The sequence below is a fragment of the Barbus barbus genome, assembly GCF_936440315.1.
Source record: "Barbus barbus genome assembly, chromosome: 39".
In the NCBI taxonomy this organism is placed as follows: Eukaryota; Metazoa; Chordata; class Actinopteri; order Cypriniformes; family Cyprinidae; genus Barbus; species Barbus barbus.
In genome coordinates, this window is record NC_136717.1 from 24,509,188 (window position 1) to 24,531,682 (window position 22,495).

At 39.5% G+C, this 22,495-nt stretch overlaps 1 protein-coding gene across 4 annotated transcripts; it reads left to right on the forward strand.

Annotated features, from left to right (window-relative positions):
• Positions 1 to 1,345: 1,345 nt before the first annotated feature.
• On the forward strand, positions 1,346 to 13,680 carry LOC306858268 (uncharacterized protein). Of its 4 annotated transcripts, none has more exons than XM_079398708.1 (15): positions 1,346 to 1,519; positions 1,866 to 1,926; positions 2,098 to 2,243; positions 4,550 to 4,612; positions 4,701 to 4,780; positions 4,863 to 4,933; positions 5,648 to 5,685; positions 5,775 to 5,875; positions 5,988 to 6,104; positions 6,237 to 6,310; positions 8,185 to 10,242; positions 10,513 to 10,838; positions 11,548 to 11,724; positions 11,805 to 11,924; positions 12,962 to 13,680. In XM_079398708.1, the coding sequence occupies exons 2-15, from the start codon at positions 1,905 to 1,907 to the stop codon at positions 13,070 to 13,072; spliced, it is 3,504 nt and encodes a 1,167-aa protein (XP_079254834.1). In that variant the 5' UTR covers positions 1,346 to 1,519; positions 1,866 to 1,904; the 3' UTR covers positions 13,073 to 13,680. The 4 variants fall into 4 exon arrangements, with proteins under 4 accessions (XP_079254834.1, XP_079254835.1, XP_079254836.1 ...); XM_079398709.1 differs by having other exon boundaries at positions 5,651 to 5,685; XM_079398710.1 differs by having other exon boundaries at positions 11,551 to 11,724; positions 12,962 to 13,679.
• Positions 13,681 to 22,495: the final 8,815 nt, after the last annotated feature.

The window sequence follows — 22,495 nt, forward strand, 5'->3', positions numbered from 1 at the left end:
CTCAAAGAAACCTGAAAATGTAATAAAATAATGAAATTTAGATATATATTTTAAAGTATTATTATTAGAAAGTGTTCATTTTTTTATTAATTACTTGTATTACATTTGAACAGCATACATCAATATTTTAGTGAACATTGATATTATACCATATTTAATCATTTTTATTTAAAAAATTTTTTTTTCATATTTTCACACATGAATTAAAATGAATAAATTGACAGGACTTGCTGTTGTGTGTTTATGTGTTTATGGACAATGTCGTCCTCTGATGGACACTTTTTATAATCCTTGCATGTTATTGTTCATCCGAAGCATGCCGCTTGGATTATATACATTATATTGTAAATTTTTAAAAGTGTAATCACTTGATCGCTTTAAACAGAAACACGCAATAATATTTATGAGAACAGTAAACACTATAAACACTTTAGCTTCGAGGTCAACAAACGATAGAAAACGATTTTGGTGGAAAGGAAATTTAGGAAACAAAAAGAGGAGGAGCCATGCGTCAGCGACGTGCTCTCTTATTGGTCAGATTTATTATAATTTATGTCTAAGGGACCAATCAGCTCTATTGATGCAATTAACATAAAACATCCTGAGATTTAAAATAATACTCAAGGAAGGATTTATTCTGGCTCTGACACTTAGTATAATATATCAGAAAAATAGTATAGAAATTAATTAATAAAAATATTTGTTTGTTGTGAAGAAATGGTTTATATTATATTATTATTATTATAACGTTACTTATTTTTTTTTTATTTTTTTTTTCGTGACGTATTGTCAAGTATGGTGACCCATACTCGAAATTGGTGCTCTGCGTTTAACCCATCCAAGTGCACACACACAGCAGTGAGTAGTGAACAAATGCACACACATACACACACGCACACACACACCGTGAACACACACCCGGAGCAGTGGGCAGCCATGCTGCAGCGCCCGGGGAGCAGTTGGGGGGGCACCTCAGCGCTGGACATTCACTCCCCCCACCTACAATCCCTGCCGGCCGGGGACTCGAACCCGCAACCTTTCGATTACGAGTCCGACTCTCTAACCATTAGGCCACGACTTCCCCTATTTCAGCTTTATCATTTTTTTTGTTTATTTTTCGTATTTCCATTCCTCGTTTAAATGCATAGATATATATACTGTCAGTATATATATCTATGGTTTAAATGTACTGAGCAAGTGGAAGTCCCTCTGGTGGATTATTTTAAATGTTTTATCCACAGGAAGAAGCATCAGCCGCTCTACCGAATTCTTCTTCTGTGAACCTTAAACCCTACGTGATGACGCGGTGAGTCTCCCATCATGCCCCGTTGCAGCGCCACCCAGCGGTGAAGAGGCGGAACTGCAGCTACTGACCCACATGTGGCCGGACGCCTTCAAATTTATCGCAGCTACGAGCCCAAATGCTCATGAAAGTACACGAAAAGTGTGTGTTTTTGTGCTGAGGAGCGTCCTGCGTGCTAGTATATGATCTGAAGCCCGTGGAGGGACGTGCGCGGAGGTGAGTGTGTGCTAATGACAGCAGATGCTAACACAGCTAGCCGCGTCACACTGATAAACAAGAGTCTGAACTTATAAACACGGCATGTAAACTGCTCGATATGTGTCTATGTGTGTTACCCACACTAATTATTCATATAGGACTAACTTAAATGAGTATAAAGCGCTGTAAAGGCCTCTATTATCGCTCAAGGCTGCTAATGAGCAACTCAAACTTCAGCTGTTCTGAGGAAATAAACAAAGCAAATAAAGACACAGTGACTGAGTTGCGCTGTCATTATGATGATCTTTATATATCAGAGTTGTGCTTTGTTACACATGTTTCTTCTTTAAATGTGCTGGTACAGTAAATCAGGGCTCAGAGCTGCTGTTACCCAGAGCCAGAGATGCAAGAGGGGCCAGGAAAGGGTGAGTGGGGTTTATTCATATCTGGACATGATGCTTTTTTAACTTTACATGCACTAAACTGAACTTGGCATGTAGGACTGAGCTGCTGATTTTAGCTGGGAGATGCATGTTATATTTTATTGCATCATTCTGTAAAAGGTATTTAATAAAACTTTGATTTTTTTTCTCCAGGCGGGCAGAACTCTGATGAGAGTTTGGAGGATGAGGAGGCTCCGCGGTGCCCGATATGTCTGAACCGACCCAGACGGACGGATAGAGCCATACCCGACTGCTGCAGACACGTCTACTGCTCGGCCTGCATCCTCCGCTGGGCTCAGGTCAGCTGCCACTTCTGATTTAAAACACTTATGCATACACATATATAGAGTTGAACAGCACATTAGAAGCTGTAAGCCGTAACAATTTTTCACAATATGACAGTTTTACTGTATTTTTGAAGAACTACATGCAGACTTGATGAGCAGAAGAGACTTATTTAAAAAAAAAATCAAACTATAACATTTAAGATGACAACAGTAGTCAAAAATCAAACAATAATAACTATATACAGTATATACATGTATATAATAACTATATATATGTAACAATAACTATATCCAAGCAACTGAGTCCTTAGCCATCTTCAAGAACCGGTTAAAAACACATCTCTTCCATCTTTATTTGACCCTCTAACTCTAGCACTCTCTATTCTAATTCTATTCTTTAAAAAAAAACAACACTTGCCCCTTTTAGACTTGCACTTTATTCATTTACAAACTGCTTGTTTTCTTTAAAAAAAATAACTAACACTAGCTTCGCTAATCTTTTTTTATTGTGTCAATTTCTTTCTTTTTATTTATTATACAATTAACAAAAGCAAAACAGGCCTCTAACACTAGCTTGCTCTGTTCTTGTTCTATTATATCTGTTTTCTTTTTATTTATTATATAATTATATATAAAAAAAAAACTTGCTAGTGTACTGCTTTAAGCTAACCGAGACTTGTCATAGCACTTGCATATCATTGCTCTTTTGTTGATTTTGATTGCTTCCATTGTCCTCATTTGTAAGTTGCTTTGGATAAAAGCTTTGCTAAATGTAATGTTTTACGTTTTAATAGTTAAGTGGTCTAAATGTATTTATATCGCCTGTGGGAGGTGTAGGACCATGAAATGTTCGACCGAACAGATTATAAGATATGAGCTATCTTTCATGTAAAATTCTTAAATTTTATCTATAAATTCAGTTAGAATAATAAGACATCATTAATATGTAATGAGTATCAACAAAATATGAAACCAAGCCACCAGTAGGTGGCAGCAAGTCACTCAGTGAAGCATAAGTGAACGAATGAGTCACTGAATCATTGACTCACCTGATTTGTTCAAAAATGCTGAAGGATTCAGTAATGAAACACTGTTGTGTGTTGGTTGGAGTTGGCAAAAGTTCTGCTGTGGCTTTGTTTGAAACTATTTTCACTTACTGTCAGTCAGTCGATGTTTACAGTGAATGTACTAAAATTAAGTCAAATCAAAATTCTTTCACTTGCCCCTTTGAAAAATCCACTTATCTCGGACAAGCATTAATGTCGAGTCCTGATTTATATGTGTAAACCAGAATATCTGTGAAAGCTTGTGCATGTGGTTTTTGATCACTTGATCAGTTTCTTAAAAAGCTGCACAAAACCTACAAAGTTCAAACTCAATTTGTGCAATAGTTGTTTGACCAGTGAATATAGTGTTCCTTTATTATTGATCTGCTTTTACGGTGGAAAATGTGTAGCGTTTGGTTGCTTAACGCAGTCTTTTAAATGCCTCAAACCCCAAAAATAACTAGCATCCATTCTAAAATTAAAATGGCATCAGTTTCTTATACAAAGACCCAACTTATACAGTGTAAAATTATTACTGGAAATATGCCAAAGTATTGTTTGAAAAATTTAGTTTCTGTTAAGTTACGTTATAACTTATATTAGTTACATTTATAATAGTAACTATATCTATCTATTTGTATTTGTTTACTCATTTTTTATTTATTTTATTTTAATCTAATTTGTAATTAAAAATTTATTTTAGAATATGTGACCCTGGAGCACAAAAGCAGTCTCAAGTCGCTGGGGTATATTTGTAGCAATAGCCAAAAATACATTGTATGGGTCAAAATTATTGATTTTTATTTTATGGCAAAAATCATTAGGATATTAAGTAAAGATCATGTTCCATGAAGATATTTTGTAAATATCTTACCGTAAATATTTCAAAACTTAATTTTTGATTAGTAATATGCATTGCTAAGAACTTCATTTGGACAACTTTAAAGGAGATTTTCTCAATATTTAGATGGTTTTGCACCCTCAGATTCCAGATTTTCAAATAGTTGTATCTCAGCCATATTTTGTCCTATCCTAAAAAACCATACATCAATGGAAAGATTATTTATTCAGCTTTCAGGTGATGTGTAAATCTCAATTTCGGAAAAAAAACACTTAAGACTGGTTTTGTGGTCCAGAATCACATTGTTTTTTTCTGTATTTTGTTATGGGTCCCCTAGCACTGTGTGTTCCTGTGCTGTCAGATATAACAGTCTGTATAATCTGCACACTGCTCAGGTTGTAATGTGTAATGTTGTGTGTGATGGGCTACAGATGGTTCAGTCCTGCCCGGTGGACCGCAGACCCTTCAGCGTGATCTACCTGCAGGGCATCAAGGTCAGACGTGCTCCTGATGTCCTGTACATCTCAGTGAGAGGCACTTATTCCTGATGAAACTGAGCTTCTCCTCTCCTCTGCGTTTCAGCTTCCTGTGAAGGCACTCAGACTGTCAGAGCCGCACACGTGCTGCAGTCAGGATGGCGAACGAATGTGTGGTGTCTCTGTGTAAGTGCAGTGTGTTGGTGTTTGCATATGTTTGCATATGCTGTTTATCTGATTATTTAATAGGTAATTGTGTCGTTAACAGGGGAGAGACAGGAAACACAGAGAGAACGCAAGAGAAAAGAGCTACCGCCAAACAGAAATGCCACAGAAAATGTATGTGCTTCGTTATTGATTCATGTCTTGTTCATGAGGTGGTTGCATGGTAGTGAAAGCGTGATATTTCAATATAAAAGAATATTCAAGGTTGAACTTGTTAATTACAACAGAAAATACTTTGGATTTGTTAGGTCATAATAAATTAATGTATTGTGAACCAGAGTTACTAACTAAACTAAAATTAAAAGCTTTTTTTTTTTTGCATGAAATAAAATGCCTATTTAAACACAATTTTTTTTTTTTTACATTGCATTTTAATTTATTTTACCTTGATGTACTAAAATAACTAAAAGAAAAATAATAAATAAATATATAAAAAGTAATAAAAAATACAAAACAAAAAAAACCACAAAACTTTAACTAAAATTAAAATGGAAATAAAAAAATATGATAAAAATAAAAAAAATTATTAACATTTTATTAATGTTAATAAAAACTGTAATAGTATCTAAATGTGATCCTAAAATATAAAGAAACATGAACATAAATGAACATTAATGTAAATTTCAACTTCAAATGTTAAATATGTTGATATTTTTTATATTTTAATTAATTCATTCATTTTTTTAAATTCCGAGTCTGCCAAATCTAGTTCTATATTTCCCCATATATTTATTAATTGATTGCTGTGATGAGCTCTGTATAACAGAACAGAAAAGTGACTTGAGAGCTCTCCAAATTTATTGAGATAAATGTCTTTCCCCCCCACAGTAGGTGATTTGGATGCATCTGTGGATAAAAACAGAAAGGTGAGTCTTTAGCTAAATGTGTTTGGGTTTGGTCTTATTTATCACATATGGACGAAACAGGAAGTGTTAAGTAGTATTTATGTGTGCAGGTGAATGGAGACTCATGCCACTCTCTTCTGCTCACTAAGCATTTTCACTCATCACTGCCCAGCCAGCAGGGAGCGACGGTTGGCACACTGACACAGATCATGTAAGCACACACTGACCTAATGGCAGAACACCATGTGACTTTTGTTTTTGTTTTTTTTTCTGAGCAGTGTCTCTTGGTTGCATGTTAAAGTGGTTTCTGTTTTGCACTGTAGGACAGGATCTGTTGAGGTTTCTGAGGAGGGACCAGACGGCGTCCAGTGGAGGAGAATAGAGAGAAAACGCAGGTGGCTTCCTGCCTCTGTACCTGTTCTCTCTACAGGTGTGCCCAGGTGAGAAGCATGTTTTCGATCAGCTTTTATTTTGAAAATGTTAATTTGAAATGTAGTATATGTACAGTTTGACTGCTATTTCCTTTTGTATGCATGTCCCTTATTTTGGCTTATGAACTTATCAACTTTAAGGGTATCAATCCGTTCGCACCTGCTTCTATCAGCTGTCTCTGCCTCTCTGAATCTGCTGCTTTCTGAACACACAGGTAAGTCCACTCAAAACCAAATTGTCTTTAATTTATATTAAACAACATACATAATTCTCAAGTTGTTATTTGAAATTTGCTCTTTAGTTTTTATTTACGTTTTTTCACCTTGTCTTTTCAATTGAGTTTTGTATTCATTAGTTTTGTTTGCTTTATTCTTAGTTTTTTTCTTAGTTGTCTAGCTTCAGCTTATTTAGTTTGTATTTTACTTTGTTTTTTAGTTTTATTTTATTTATTTATTTTAGTTTTAGGGCTGCCAAAGTTAATTTGCTAACAAGTATTACATTTTGTTTTCAATGCTATTAAATGGTATTTTATTTTGATAAAACATTCAAAATTATAATAATAAAAGGTTTTATCTATTTTTATCTCTAAATAAATTAAATTAAACTTGAAATTGAATTAATTTAAAATTTAACAATTTCCTAGTGCTATTTTGTTATTTAAGTTACCAAAAATGTTTTAATTTAGTGATGTCTGGGTTAATTAGCTTTTTGTTAATAGGGCCCTATGAAATCCATTTTATTTTTTCCCAAATTCAGTTTTATTTTTTTCTAAATTCATTTTTCTGGATTTTCCGTTTTCTTTTTCGTTTTAATTTTTCTGGACTCCTTTTTAATGGTCAAATGAAATTTTATTAATCAAAAAGTATGTCTAATTAATTAAAATCATGAAACTTATACAATTTAACATTTAATTTATTAAAAGTATAACAAAAATGACGTTTATTTTTTTCTCACCTTATGTTTTGTTACCAAATTCTGTGTTTTAGCATGTCTAATTATTTGAATGCATACAAACAATTTTTATTTATTCTTACAGTAGCCTTATGAAATGTTGTTGTTTTTTTTCCACTCAGAAATTCTGTGTTGTATATTTACATTTTACTGGTTATCAGATGAAGGCATAAAACATTGATTTAATTTATATTTTAATTAATGAAAATTAAACATTTAAATTTTTGGCAAATAAAGGGGATTTACTATTAAAATTAAAATATTTTGTGATTATTAAAAAATAAATAAATAAAGTTGTATTATTTTTCAACAGTAGTAGTAGTAGTATTACGTATATTCTACTAAATAATAGAAATATAGCCTATTTCTGGCACAATGTCTTTTATTTTGACGGGTTGCCGTGAATACCTTTAAAGTTCTGTGTGTGTTATATGACTCTAGTTTTACTCAAATGAAATGGCAAAATGCTCGTAAAGTGACTCTGTCAGATCAGTTTTGGAGATGTTGTTCATGTATTTATGTCCTCATTGAGACGGCAGACGCTGAAATCACCGCGAGCGCCACGTGCGCTGTGTATATAAAAAAAAAAAACGCGTGTCTGCTCCTTTCATACAGAGACATGCAGAATTCATATTTAAATCAACTTTTGCGGCTTAATATTTACAGATACTAGTCCATATCGCGATTTGATTTAAGTGTAATGACCTACTTTTGATTAATTCATCCAAACTTTGACAAATTCCGTGACATTCCGCGTTAAACTGTAAATTCCGTTTGTATGACTGGATTCCGTGATTCCGTCTGCGTTTTCTGCAACGCGGAAATCATAGGGCCCTATGTTAAAAATAATAAATCTGTGTTCCTGTATTTTTTTTTATTTTTTATAATTTTTTATATATATATATATATATATATATATATATATGAGAGAGAGAGAGAGAGATTCTGGTAAATATCTTACCTTTTTTAGGTTTAAGGTTTCAACTTTATAATAATGAAAGTTTTATGAAGTACGTATTACAAATGAAAACTAAAATGTTGTGCCCATTTTATTTTCACTTCTTCCCGGTTATGTTACGTTAATTTTAATTTCTTTTAGTTTTTATTAACACTTATTTTATTTCCTATGATTATTAGTTCCTCATGGCATAGTTTGTGCCGTCACCTGCCCCAAAGGTGAGGAAAAAAAGGGAACCAGGGGTTCTGGGTCAAAGAACTCAGTGAAACCAGCAGAAAATGCTGCTGCTACCAGGCGCTCCTCTAGGCATAGTCGGTCTGAGGATTCCTCAGCCGCACAGTCACAGCCAACAGATTCAGATACCACGTCTTCTACACCACAAACCATAAATGATACTCATGCTTCTACAAGCAGAGGGCAGCAGGGGAGCAATCCGAGGTCTGGAGCAAAGACGAGAGGACGTCCAAAGAAGGTGAAGGTGGAGAGACCTGAGGATGAGAAGCAGGAAACTGAGGTTCGAAATCATGATGATGGAGTCACAGAGAAAACAGAATCAGAGGAATCAAAACCAGACCAGAAAGCAAGTTCTGATCAGATCGATGGTGACCAAGAGCCAGTCGATACGGAGGAGAAGATGGAGGTGGAGAATCAGACGAGTCCTGCTGAGGATGAACGTGCCTCCTCTGATGCCAGTAGCCAGGAAGAGGATACGGCAAAAGTAGAAGAATTCGTAACTGAGAGTACGGCTGGAGATGAAGACAATCAGATACCACAAGAAGAGAGCAAGCAAGAAGTGGAGACAAATGAAGAAGACCAAGTAGAATTAGTGAATGTTCCACCAATACAGGAACAAGATTGTCCATCTCCTTCCTGTGCAGAACTAGAAGAGTCTCAGTCTGATTCCCAGGATGCTGAATCATCTCTGCAAGCAGAACCAACAGCTGAACCTCCTACAGATGCTTCCGACCAGATTGTAGATCCAAAACCAGAGCCTGACACCACGGAAGACTGTTCGGACGAGCAGGAATCCAGTAGTCCTCCACCTCTCAAAGAGTACAAGGCCGCTGAACCGTCAGTTCCAGAAGAGAAAGGCGTGCCAGAATCAAAGGACACTAATGCAAGTTGTCCTCAGGATAACACGGACCTCATTCCTATGGAGTGTGATTCTCTTGCATCTGAGATTGAAGCCCACATTGCTGAAGCTGAGATGGATCCCACTGGGAACACACCTCAAATGGATGATCCAAAGCCCAAATTTGACTCTTGTAAGGAGGAAAAAGGCTCAGATAAGAGGGAGCGGGAGGGACGATCCCGCAGGTCACGCTTTCACTCGCCTACAACCACCTGGTCTCCCAACAGGGAGTCTAGGAGCGAAGGGTCTCGCAGGTCAAGGTCTCGATCACGGGATCGTAGCCACAAGACCCGGTCCACGTCTCGAAACCGCGAGCAGCAAGAGGAGGTACGGGATGGCAAGCGGAATCGGAGCCGTAGTCGTAGTAGGGAACGGAGTCGCAGGCGACGTAGTCGTTCCAGAAACCGATCCGGATGCCGGAGCCCGTCTCAGGAATGCACTGATCACGGTGGCCACTCTCCTCGCAAGAGAGAGTCTTGGGGCGGGGATGGATGGCGGCGCAGGGGCGATGGTCGAGATTTCCGCAATTCAAATTGGAGGAATAATGCGGAGAAACCTGGGCATTTCTCATCAAGAGAGCCCGTTTCGTCTGACAACGGCAACTTCCATGAGGCATCGCCCGACCGAGGCAGGAGCGAGAACCCGGATTGGGTGCAAGAGAGGGAGAGGCTTTGGCCAGACAGTGATTCCAGAGGACGTGAGCCACGAAGGGACGAAAATGCAGGTGATCCGTCTGCAGAGTCCTGGTCTCGAGGCGGCTGGAACGCTGGGCACGGCAGAGGAGGCGCACACTGGTCATCTGGCCAGCAGGGCGAGCCAGCCGATAATTGGAGGCAACGTACTTCTTTCTCAGGGACAGCAAACAATGCAGAGTCATATAATCGCTTCAACGACAATAGAGCCGTAGGAAAGAGAAAAGAGTCTGAGGGCGCCGAGATGCCGCTGGATCGTTCCGGGTGGTCATCGGCGTCCAGCTGGGCCGTACGCCGAACTCTTCCTGCTGATGTGCAGAACTACTACTCGCGCAGAGACAGGGGAGGCGGGAACAACACCTGGAACAGACAAGAGGAGGATCAAGGTGCACCAGCAGTCCCGAAACAAGCAGGTGTGTCTTTATCTGAATAAAGGCCATAAATTTTTTGTAAATTTCATTCCATTTTACCCAATTCCATCAAAAGTACTTTATGGGTTGTTGAAATTTTTCCCCCTCTGTTTTCTCTAGTCAAATAACACTGATTTAATAACAAATGTGTTTCTAATGCATAGGCAGTCAAGTTTATCAAAAGCCCATCTTGCCAGCTGTGCATTCCCACTTTAGCATGTTCAGGTCATTTTGACATCTCCACTACATTCATGTCTGTTTTCCATATTCCAGATCCCCCCCAGAATGAGCCAAATGCACCGCTGCCAACAGAGGTGGTGCCAGCCATGCCCCCTCCCCTGATGCCCCACCAGATGGGTGTGATGGGGGTCCTCCGTTACCCCATGGGGCCTCTGCTGCCAAGACCTCCAGCCGTAGGTCTGCAGCCTACTCCCCAGTTCAGTTTGCCCCATCCAGTGCCAGTGCAGCTGCACCCCTCTGGGCCACTCATCCAGGTCCCATCCATAGCTGTACAGGCACTGCCTCCGCCTCCACCACCTCCTCCACCCGTGCAACAAGGCGGCTTCACAGCAGTACCGTCTGAAAGCCACCGGCTTCAGGTGAGCATAATGATTGTTATAATTTAAAAAACATTAGTTTAATATTCACCTATCCCTAAATTATAAGGGTTAGTTTACCCAAAAATTGTCATTAATTACTTGTTCCAAACCCGTAAGACCTTCGTTCATCTTCAGAACACAGATTAAGATATACTTGATGAAATCCGAGAGCTTTCTGACCCTCCATGGATAGAAAGGGTACTACCATTGTCAAAGCACATAAAGGTTGTAAGAGCATCGTTAAAAGTCCATGTGATATCCGTGGTTCAACTGTAATTATACAAAGCTACGAGAATACTTTTTGTGTGCAAAGAAAACAAAAATAACGACTTTATTCAATTATTTTTTTTCTCTCCCGGGACAGTCCTCCGCCATTGTCGACGCATGCATGTGATACTGCTCATGCAGTTTCTCGTAGATTCGTAAAATTACGGTGGAACCACTGATGTCACATGGACTATTTTATAGACGTCCTTACTACGTTTCTATGCTTTGACAATGGTTGTACCCTTGCTGTCTATGGAGGGTCAGAAAGCTCTCGGATTTCATCAGAAATATTTTAATTTGTGTTCCAAAGATAAAAGGTCTTATGGGTTTGGAACGACATGAGGGTGAGTAAATAATGACAATTTTCTTTTTTGGGTGAACTAACCCTTTAAATGAATTCATGTATGTGCCATTTTGGTTGTAACATTTGCATACTTTACAGCAGGTTATGCCCAGTTTTCCTGTACCAGGCAAAGGTTCGTTCAAACCCATGCCAACCAAAGTAGTTGCTGGGCTGCCTCCTCCTGTTAGGGCGCCCAGTGTGGCCCAGCCATCCTCTACCACCACCCAACCCGCCTCTTACAGCAAGGCCCATGCTGACAGCTCGAAGAAAGAGAAGGCAAGTCTTGCACATTTAAGCAAACTACTCCACGCAAATTTTGATATTGGTTCCTAAAATGCATTTTCCTTTTCAAACAGAAATTGCAGATCCAAGAGCTGGCCATCAATGAGGTGAAAGCAGCGATTAAGCCATATTATCAGAAGAATGAAATCAACAAGGAGGAATATAAAGAGATTGTACGGAAAGCTGTGGAAAAAGTAAGTTCATTTTTAGGAAAAAATAAAATGTTATATATACACATATACAATGTGTTTCTATTAAAAATATTTATATATAATATACATTATATGAATATAAATATATGTAAATATTTTCTAAATATATACTGTATATGTGTGTATTTATATATACATAAATAAATATACACAGTACACACACATATATGTGACCCAGGACCACAAAACCAGTCATAAATGTCAATATTTCAAAATTGAGATTTATACATCACCTGAAAGCTGAATAAATAATCTTTCCATTGATGTATGGTTTGTTATGATAGGGCAATATTTGGCTGAAATACAACTATTTGAAAATCTGGAATCTGAGGGTGCAAAAAAAATCTAAATATTGAGAAAAATCGCCTTTAAAGTTGTTCAAATGAAGTTCTTACTAATTAAGTTTTGATGTATTTACAGTAGAAAATTTACAACATATCTTAATGGAACATGATCTTTACTTAATATCCTAATACTATAATAATCTTTTCTTAATTCCATGATATATATACAATGTCCATTTCCATGCATACCCCGAATCACAAACACTTGACGCATCAATACAAACATCACCAACAAGATCACCAAAATATTTCTTATGCAAATCCTCATACAAGGAGCAATCATACAAAAAATGCTTCTCATCTTCGATCACAGAAATATTTGATGTTAACTTACAATAACTACAGATTCTCTCTGCCACTGGTGTATTACTCCATCTGCCTGTTTCTATAACAAGATGATGACTTGAACATCTAAAAAGGAACAATGATCGTCCAGTTACATGTTATACACAGACAGAATTTTTTTTATATATATATATATATATATATATATATATATATATGTTGACTGATTGTCTCTGCCACTTTCAAATCACAGTTGAACTTATTCATATTAATTTTGATTTTAGTGTAATTCCTCTTCCTCTGTTTCAGCATAATGTTTTGCTCAAATTTTTTATTTTGTGCAAACAGCTTTACAAATGCACACAGTAATTGTTTTTCTCCTCCTCTCAGGTGTGTCACAGCAAAAGTGGCGAGGTAAACGTCGACAAGGTGGCCAACCTGGTGAAAGCATATGTTGACAAATACAAACGCATCCGCAAAAGCAAATCCGAAAAGAGCTGAGGGTCGCTGATCTGCTGACTGCACAAGTGCAATTCCTCCAACGCGGGCTGCTGCCGGTGTCACTGACTGGAGCCGTTCTTAACACATTTACATACAAGAATTAAGATTTTTCTAGAGATGACATATTTTGTTTAATTTGGATTTGATATAGTGCAAATGCCCTTTATTGGATTGTTTCATGGCTGTATGTGTGTGTGTGTGTAGGGGTGGGAGGGGATGAAGATCTGTAATGGTGTCGCTCTAATTGCATTTTGCTTCTAAGTTTAAAGTAGCAAAGATAATGAATAATTAAGGCAGATGATTCAAGTGGTATGACTGGACCTGTCCTGTCTCTCTCAGTAGTCCAACAAAGACTTTTCCCTTTAGAAGCATTGAAACAATCTGGAGTACATGTGCATTAGCTTTCTTATTCCCTGCAGATGCCGAATGCGTGTTTGAGTGTGTGTGATTAATCATAATCTTACGTGCAAAGAACACGGGTAGTTTGCTGCTGAGCTGTGATGATTTTGTTGCCATATCCAGGTCCTGTACTTCTGTTTATGGAGTTCAATCACTGTGTCTGTTTACCCTCCCAGAAGCAATGAAATAAACCAGCTCTCTGAATCTCATCTTTTGTCCTTTTACTGATGTCAGATCAGAGTCGAATCAGACCTCTGATACCTCAAACACTCTCATTAACCTTAACAAGGACTCGTTAAGTCAACCTGCCTAGCTTTTTGTTTGCCTGAGATGATTAAGGCTCTCAGAATTGCCGATTGTTCAACTCGAGAGTAGCAAATCTTCCGATGCGTATTGAATCATTTCAGTGTCTTGAACTCTACATTGTGGCTAATGGTCAGTCTGGATCTGAATCACTGTTTCCCAAAGTGATGCCCGAAAACCCTCAGAGATCCATCAGTGTCGGAGAACTGAATCAGTTGAATCATGACGCCTGTGAAAGTGATTCGGAAGTATGTGTGTTTCAATGCGTACAGACAATCGCCCCACAGAAAAACGACTTCGGCTGTAACCTGACTTCGGTTTTACTTATATAGTGTGAAAGTGCTGTTCTGGTGCAGGTTGATGGGTGAAATATAACTTCCATCACAGTCAGAGCAAAGGTCTGTGGCTCAGTGGTATAAGCTCTGCCTCATGGGTCAGAGGCTGCCGGTTCGAATCCTAGCCAGATCTTCAGGAATTGAAAGTGTGGTGTGGTGTGAATGACTGAAGTTGCGGTTGTGGTGAAGTGGTGGGTTATCCAGAGCCCACTGTAGGAAAACTGTCAACTTAGTGTGGAGCCTGGATTTTTAATTAAGTCGACACCTTAACAAGATGTAGAACCACTGCTGATCATTATCCCGAAAGTCCCCAGGGGGGGCGCCTGGATATACCCCCCCCTTCGTGTCCTGCCTTCTCTTGGTTCACCCATCATGCTCCAACCACTCATGACCAGGTGACCATTCCAACCGTGTCAAGGCCAGATTCGAACTGACATTCCTCCAATTAGGAAGGATGCACTCAGACCACTGAGCCACTGGCACTTCCACACCCCAACAGCTTTTTTTGTTTGTTTAATTGGTCAAATCCAATTAAATTAAACCATTTTTCAAGAGTGAGGCTCGAACTCGGGTCGCTCAGATGAGGGCGTGACGCGCAGACCACTGAGCCACCACTTTTTCGAGTCGTTAAAAACGTATATTACAGTCGCTGTTGCATGGGACAGCTTCATGTGCGTTTGGTCAACAAACCAACAGAGTCTCAGGAGCTCCTGACTGAAGTTCTGGCGGTGTTTGATGAGTCTTACAGCTCATTATATTCAAGTTGAATCATGTCCATGTTCAGTGGAGTCAGAAAGATTCGATTCAGTTCAATGCAACCAAATGGTAAATTGTTGTATATTACACTGCTGTTACTTTCTTCGAGACAGAGGGAAACACACACACACACACACAGAGAGACAGACACACACAGAGAGAGACAGACACACACAGAGAGAGACAGACACACAGAGAGACAGACAGACACACACACACAGTGTGTGTATCATTTGGCTAAACATGATCATCAATTTATTAGATATTACATTTCCTCGTTCACCACAGGGCGGGCGTTTTTCTTTCTTTTTACTTTTTTTTATTTTATTTTATGTATTATTCATTTTTAGCGAATGCGAAGTATAACACAATAATACTATTAATATTAATAGTATTATTATAATGTAACCTGAATATATATAGTCTAAAAAATTATTTCTGTCATATTTTCTCTCAGATTATAAATCTAACAATATATTTATTCTAAAAAACGATGATTTTGTTGCTGCACAAGATAATCAATTATTAAATAATTTTGAATGTGAATGAGTTATAGCTAATAGCAGCATTTAATTCACACAATTCGCCACAGGAGGGCGCTCGGTTCATTTGACTGGCATGCTTATATATATATATATATATATATATATATATTTTTTTTTTTTTTTTTTTTTTTTTTTTTTTTTAATGAGTTTAATTAGCTTATTAGTCAGGACAAAACAGTTTAGTGCCATGTTTTCCTCTTATTCGAGTTACAGCTTTAGCGGAAAGTAGCGGCCGTGTAATTCACGCAATTCACCACAGGAGGGCGACATTTACACTAATGTAAGTCACAAATGTAAAAGTATATTTCTGCTCAATATAAGGGAGTTAATTTGACGTTTCGCTGCTTAACAAGGCAATGAACGATTTGTTGAGCATTAAATGTAACATAATTGTGGTCAATAAACATTCTTAAAGAAAAAAAAAATGTTTTATTGAATTTTTATTTTTTTTTGCTGCTGCTTCAAAGAATCAACACTTTATCAAATTAGTTTGAATCAATGCAATAGTCAGTGTTTTCCCTCTGTCTCGAAGAAAGTAACAGCAGTGTAATATACAACAATTTACCATTTGGTTGCAAAACATTTTTTTTTTCTTTAAGAATGTTTATTGACCACAATTCTGTTACATTTTTTAAACAGGCAAAGGATTAACGTACGCCTGTGGTGAGTTGTGTGTATTAAACTGCTGCAACTTATTCTCATATCTAAAAAAGTCTGAATGCCCTCCTGCGGTGAATTGTAATAGAATTGATTCTCATGTCAATAACTTGAGCCACAGGCAAGGCCCTCCTGTGGTGGACTGTGAGTTACAAACAGGTACATCTGTAAAACACATTTAAATTTCGAGTTTAAACGCCCTCCTGTGGTACTTTGTGTGAATTACATTACTGTCACTTCTAGCATTTAATTATTTTGCATTGATTTAGTATATGATAAATAGTTTTTTTTACCTTGTTAGGCAGTAACACGTGAAATGAACTCCCTTATATTTAGTAAAAAATATATTTTTACATTTGTGGCACACATTACTGACAAATTTCGAGTTTAAGCGTCATCCTGTGGTGAATTGTGTTAATTACACACTTTCATCTCGAGTTAGAATAAAAGCTTGCATTTACTTATTTTACATCTATTTAATGCTCAACAAATCGTTCATTGCCTTGTTAAGCAGCGAAACGTCAAATTAACTCCCTTATATTGAGCAGAAATATACTTTTACATTTGTGACTTACATTAGTGTAAATGTCGCCCTCCTGTGGTGAATTGCGTGAATTACACGGCCGCTACTTTCCGCTAAAGCTGTAACTCGAATAAGAGGAAAACATGGCACTAAACTGTTTTGTCCTGACTAATAAGCTAATTAAACTCATTTAAAAAAAATGTAAAAAAAACTAAAACATATATATATATATATATATATATATATAAAGCATGCCAGTCAAATGAACCGAGCGCCCTCCTGTGGCAAATTGTGTGAATTAAATGCTGCTATTAGCTATAACTCATTCACATTCAAAATTATTTAATAATTGATTATCTTGTGCAGCAACAAAATCATCGTTTTTTTTAATAAATATATTGTTAGATTTATAATCTGAGGGAAAATATGACAGAAATAATTTTTTAGACTATATATATATTCAGGTTACATTATAATAATACTATTAATATTAATAGTATTATTGTGTTATACTTCGCATTCGCTAAAAATGAATAATACATTAAAAAAAAGTAAAAAGAAAGAAAAACACCCGCCCTGTGGTGAACGAGGAAATGTAATATCTAATAAATTGATGATCATGTTTAGCCAAATGATACACACAATGTCTGTCTGTCTGTCTGTCTGTGTGTGTGTCTCTCTCTCTGTCTGTCTGTGTGTGTCTCTGTGTGTGTGTGTGTCTCTGTCTGTCTGTGTGTGTGTGTGTGTGTGTGTGTGTGTGTGTGTGTGTGTCTCTCTCTGTCTGTCTGTGTGTGTCTCTGTGTGTGTGTGTGTCTCTGTCTGTCTGTGTGTGTGTGTGTGTGTGTGTGTGTGTGTGTGTCTCTCTGTCTGTCTGTGTGTGTCTATATGTAATATATATATATATATATATATATATATTTTTTTTTTTTACACACACACACATGTACAAAAAAATCTGGCAAATTACTTATTTCCATTAGTAGAAATATACTATATTTGTAATAAACATAATAATTCGAGTGTGGACGCCCTCCTGTGGTGAACTGGGTGAATTACACTAATACGGCCATTTCCTTGCTAGAAATTATTTTCTGTTGATCGGAATGAATTAATTATTTAAAAATATTTTAGTCTTCTTTATTGAACTATCCAATGACAAAAATAAAATGTGATGAACAAATTATAACCTCCACAAACACGTAAGTGTAGAGACCGAAGCGGAAATCACGCGCACCTGCCGGAAATTAACCGCATCACTCGACACGTGTATAAAGCAGGGACCTCTCAGATAACAAACTGCTCCTGTGTTAATAATCCCAGTAAATTATTATGAATTTACCTGTTTTCCACGCTCGTGTCTTATTCCTCCCGCCACACCATGGAAGAACATGATGATGTTAAAAGTGCATACAATATTACACACTTTGTGTGCGTCTTTCTAATCACACACACCTGATTCATTTCTTCTCTTAATGACGCTTTTGATCGCCACCTTCATGTTTTGTGTCTGAAATGTTTAGTACACTCATGATTAAAAGTTCTGTCAATCATATCGATTTCTATTCAGATTCTCATATGAGCTGCTTTATGAAGCAAGACAAGAGTCACCAAAATTTCCCATCAGCTCAGACTTTATTCACATATGCAGAATATGCAAATATTTATTTACGGTATTAACATTTATGCGCAATGCATATCCCCTTGCACACATCTGTAGATAGTATCTTCTTCATGCACCTGTTCTGTAGGTGCCACGTTGTTTGATCATGGCTAATTGCTTAACAAAAAATAAAATTAAAAAGTCCCTTGGTAGTATCTGCAAATAGGTTGCACCATTGTACGTAATTTCTTTATTTTCCTGCTGAGATCGAGACGCTTATGCCGTCTAGTGGAGCGGAAGTAGAACTGCACTTCAGTTTCTAACATAAAAGTCCTATTATAGTGCATGCCAAACGTTATTCAAATTTAATCATCGAATATATAAATAAATAAAACGAGAACTCAAGGAGGTCAGTCATTTGTGAGGCTGAGATTAAATTGTTTTTCAACAAATCTTTGATTTCAAACAGCAAAGGAACATATACCAATTTCAGAAAAATTTATGAGGTAAGGAGAATAGAATGCATTTTTGTGTGTGTTTTTGTTTTTTGTTCCCTTTCATAGGTCACATCAATGCTGCGGTGACATCACCGTATGGGAACACCCTTTGGTGTGACGAATGTCTGAAGCCCTGTACCATCCTGCCAATCCTATTGGCCAAATATGTTTAAGCATAGTATATCTGCGTGCCGAACGCTATTTCACTCAGATTTCATTTCCTTCAGGAAAGCGTTTTTCTGTGCCCTAGAAAGCATCCCGCGTTCTCAGCGATATTTTTCTTCTCGAGCAGTATTTAACTCCTCTTCGCAGACGCGATGAGTCTGGAGAGATGTAAGGGTCCATGTAGCAGGTTCATCACGGCAGGGACCACTCATGGCAGGTGCGTTGTGTGTCTGGGCCTGCATCACGTGCAGGCGGCGCTTAGTGGCCTGTCGACATGTTCCCACTGTGACGGCCTGCGACCGAAAGTTCTATGCGCAAGGGTAGAAGTTTTCTGTAAGGTCGCCCCCGCGTCCAACCTCCGCCGTGTCACTTCTGCGGTTACAGAGGCGCCGCTCGAGGCGATGGCTTGGAGTGATGCGCTGGAGTTATCTCGCTCAATCTCCCCCAATCGAGTGCAGGAGGTCAGCGAAAACTTTGTGGAGCCCGTAGTTTTCGCCAAAGAGGATCTACGGCCCGCCCCGGATGCCTACGGTGCAATCTCCTTCGGCTGCATGCTGTATGACAATGACGTTTTGTCTGTGATTCCGCGCAGGCCCAGGGAAATAGAGCGACGTTAGACGTTGACGGCGCGCTCGCGCTCGTCGTCTTCACACCGCCAATGGGGCTCCCTGCGAGAAGGCACCTATGGCACCCCCTCGTAAGGATTGGGGTCCTAGGGCTTATCCACCAGCGGAAAAGACTAGACCTGAGCTTGACGGCGAAAACCGTCTTCAGGCTCCTAATAGTAGTTCCTGATCCTTCTGCTGTTCGTCGAGGACTGTGCCCTCCACTAGAGAGAGCTGTTGGACCGCTAAAGCATATCCAACCCTCTCACTGCAGTCCCCAGACTCAAATATTGACTATCTCGCCGCAGAACGCGCCTCGAGCAGCATTAGAGCGTGCCACCACTCCGAGCGCCCCCTCAGACAATCTGCATGCTGCAGCCTTCAGGGTTTGAGGGATGGCCCAAGGGTCTGGCAAGGACGGCCCGTTTATGACGGCCCACAAACCTGCCGATTCATTGCTAGCAGCGGGGCCCGATATGCATCCTGTTGGAATGAATCCTGCCGTGAACACGCTTCAGTACCCAATACAATGAAACACAGCGACCTTAACACATGCAGTTCTCCTCCCTACGGACACCACAAGTTTTCCGTGCTCTGAAATTCTAATGCATGTGGACACATCACAGCCGCAGACGGAGGTCTTGAGACCATTAAAGGATTTTCGAGCCACGTGGGAACGCCTGCCCGACATTTCGCAATGGGTATTACGCACAATTCGTTACGCATACACTATTCAGTTTTCGAAAAAGCCAGCCTCCTTTCCACGATCGGGAGTTCAAAAGAAACCGCAGTGCTGCGACAAGAGGTGTCATCTCTGCTGCGGAAAGGGGCTATAGAAGAAGTACACCCCTCTCAGACGGAGTCAGGTTTTTACAGCCAATATTTTGTTGTGCCCAAAAAAGATGGCGGCTTACGACCGATATTGGATTTACGCCGCTTGAATCTTGCACTCAGAACGAGCAAATTCAAGATGTTGACGGTGAAATCTATTCTGTCTCAGATTCAACCAAACGACTGGTTTGTCACGATCGATCTGAAGGATGCATACTTTCATATTCAGATCATCAAGAGACACAGGAAGTTCCTCAGATTCGCTTTAGAGGGCAAAGCGTATCAATACAGTGTTCTTCCTTTCGGGTTAGCCCTGGCTCCACGAACCTTCACGAAATGCATGGATGCTGTTCTGGCCCCGTTGCGGCTCCAGGGCGTTCGTGTGCTAAATTACCTGACCCATTGGCTGATATTAGCGCAATCACAGACTCAAGCACGCTCTCATCGAAATCTTGTGCTAAATCATCTAAACAACCTGGGCTTACACACGAATCTCCAAAGCAGTGTTCTGATCCCTTGCCAATGGATAACCTTTTTGGGGATAGATCTAGATTCTCGCATGGGGGGTAGGCTGTTTGACAAGGATGCCCAGCCCACGGAACATCGGAGGCACAGCGAGGGTGGCACATAAACAGATTGGAGCTGCTAACGGTCTTTCTAGCTCTCCAACATTATTCAAGACTGCTAAATGGCCGTCATGTGTTAGTCAAGATGGACAACACAGAACTAGTTTGTATGCCTTTCCTCCGATCCGGCTAATTCCAGTGGTGCCATCCAGAACACGGTCAGACAGTGTGGAGCGACTGAGTTAATATGTCTCCGTGGTGGCCCACTCAACCGTGGTTTGCGGAACTGATCGGTCTGTTAGCGGGCTCTCCGTGGGAGATTCCCATCAGACAGGACATGCTGTCGCAAGCACGGGAAATGATCTGGCACCCACGGCCGGATTTATGGAAACTATGGGTGTGCCCTCTGAGCGGAATGAGTTAATATGTCCCGGTCTTTCAGCGGAGGCTGCCGAGACTATAGTTATTTCCAGAGCGGTTTATACAAGACGTTTATATGCCTTCAAATGGAAACTGTTTACTACTTTGTCTAGGAGTCGTGATATGGATCCAGCTTACTGCCCCATCGCTTCAGTACTGGAGTTTCTTCAAAGTCATTTTTCAGAGGGAGTAATGCCAGCCACTCTTAAAGTATACGTGGCAGCTATATCAGCTAACCACGCGCACATAGATGGCATTTCAGTGGGCCTGGTCTCTCAATTTATGCAGGGTTCACGACGGCTGCGGCCTTTCCACCCTGCGCGAGATCCATCATGAGATCTGTCCATTGTATTGCAAGGGCTATCAGGACATCCGTTTGAGCCCTTGGAAACTGTGACTGAAAAAATCCTGACTCTAAAGACAGTCCTATTGTTAGCTTTATCCTCCCTCAAGAGAGTTGGGGATTTACAAGGTCTTTCTATTTCACCTTCGTGCATGGACTTCTCAAGGATTGGTGAAGGTTTTGCTGCGACCAAGGCCTGGTTACATTCCTAAAGTCGCTTCCAGCAGGTGGACTTAGAAGCTTTCTCTCCCACGGAGTTGGGGTCAGAAAATCTAAGCCTTTGTCCTGTGAGGGCCCTGAAGATCTACGTTGATCGTACAGCCCAATTGCGTGAGTCCAACCAGCTGTTCGTCTGTTTTGGGAATAAGAATAAAGGTTGTGCTGTCACAAAGCAACGCATGTCCCATTGGCTGGTTGAGGCTATATCCTTAGCCTATGAGGCACACGGGCTTGCTTCGCCTTTGGGAATCTGAGCTCATTCCACGAGGGCGGTGGCTTCATCGCAAGCCTTCCTTGGTGGATCTTCTATGGATGATATATGTGCTGCGGCAGGATGGGCCTCACCGAGCACTTTCGTCAAATTCTACAGTCTGGATGTGACTCCTCCTGGCTCCCGGGTTCTTTCCGCTTGAGCAGATGCTTTCCTCGGATCCCAGTTATCTCAGGTACGTCAGGCGTGATGGTATAGCGTTCCCATACGGTGACGTCACCGCAGCATTGAAGTGACCTATGAGAGGGAACATCTCGGTTACGTATGTAACCACGGTTCCCTGAATAGGGAACGAGATGCTGCGGTTCAGGCCGTTCAGTACCTTTGATAGCGTTTCCTTAGTCCATGAAATCTGAGTGAAATAGCACGTGGCACGCAGGTATACTAT

What these genes read in the sequence shown, in the direction of transcription:
- LOC306858268 (XM_079398708.1), top strand. Translation starts at nt 1,905, where the DNA reads ATGCAAGAGGGGCCAGGAAAGG. An exon ending in TCTACCTGCAGGGCATCAAG is followed by an intron (nt 4,613 to 4,700) that starts GTCAGACGTGCT and finishes TCTGCGTTTCAG; the next exon opens with CTTCCTGTGAAGGCACTCAG. An exon ending in CTGAAAGCCACCGGCTTCAG is followed by an intron (nt 10,839 to 11,547) that starts GTGAGCATAATG and finishes CATACTTTACAG; the next exon opens with CAGGTTATGCCCAGTTTTCC.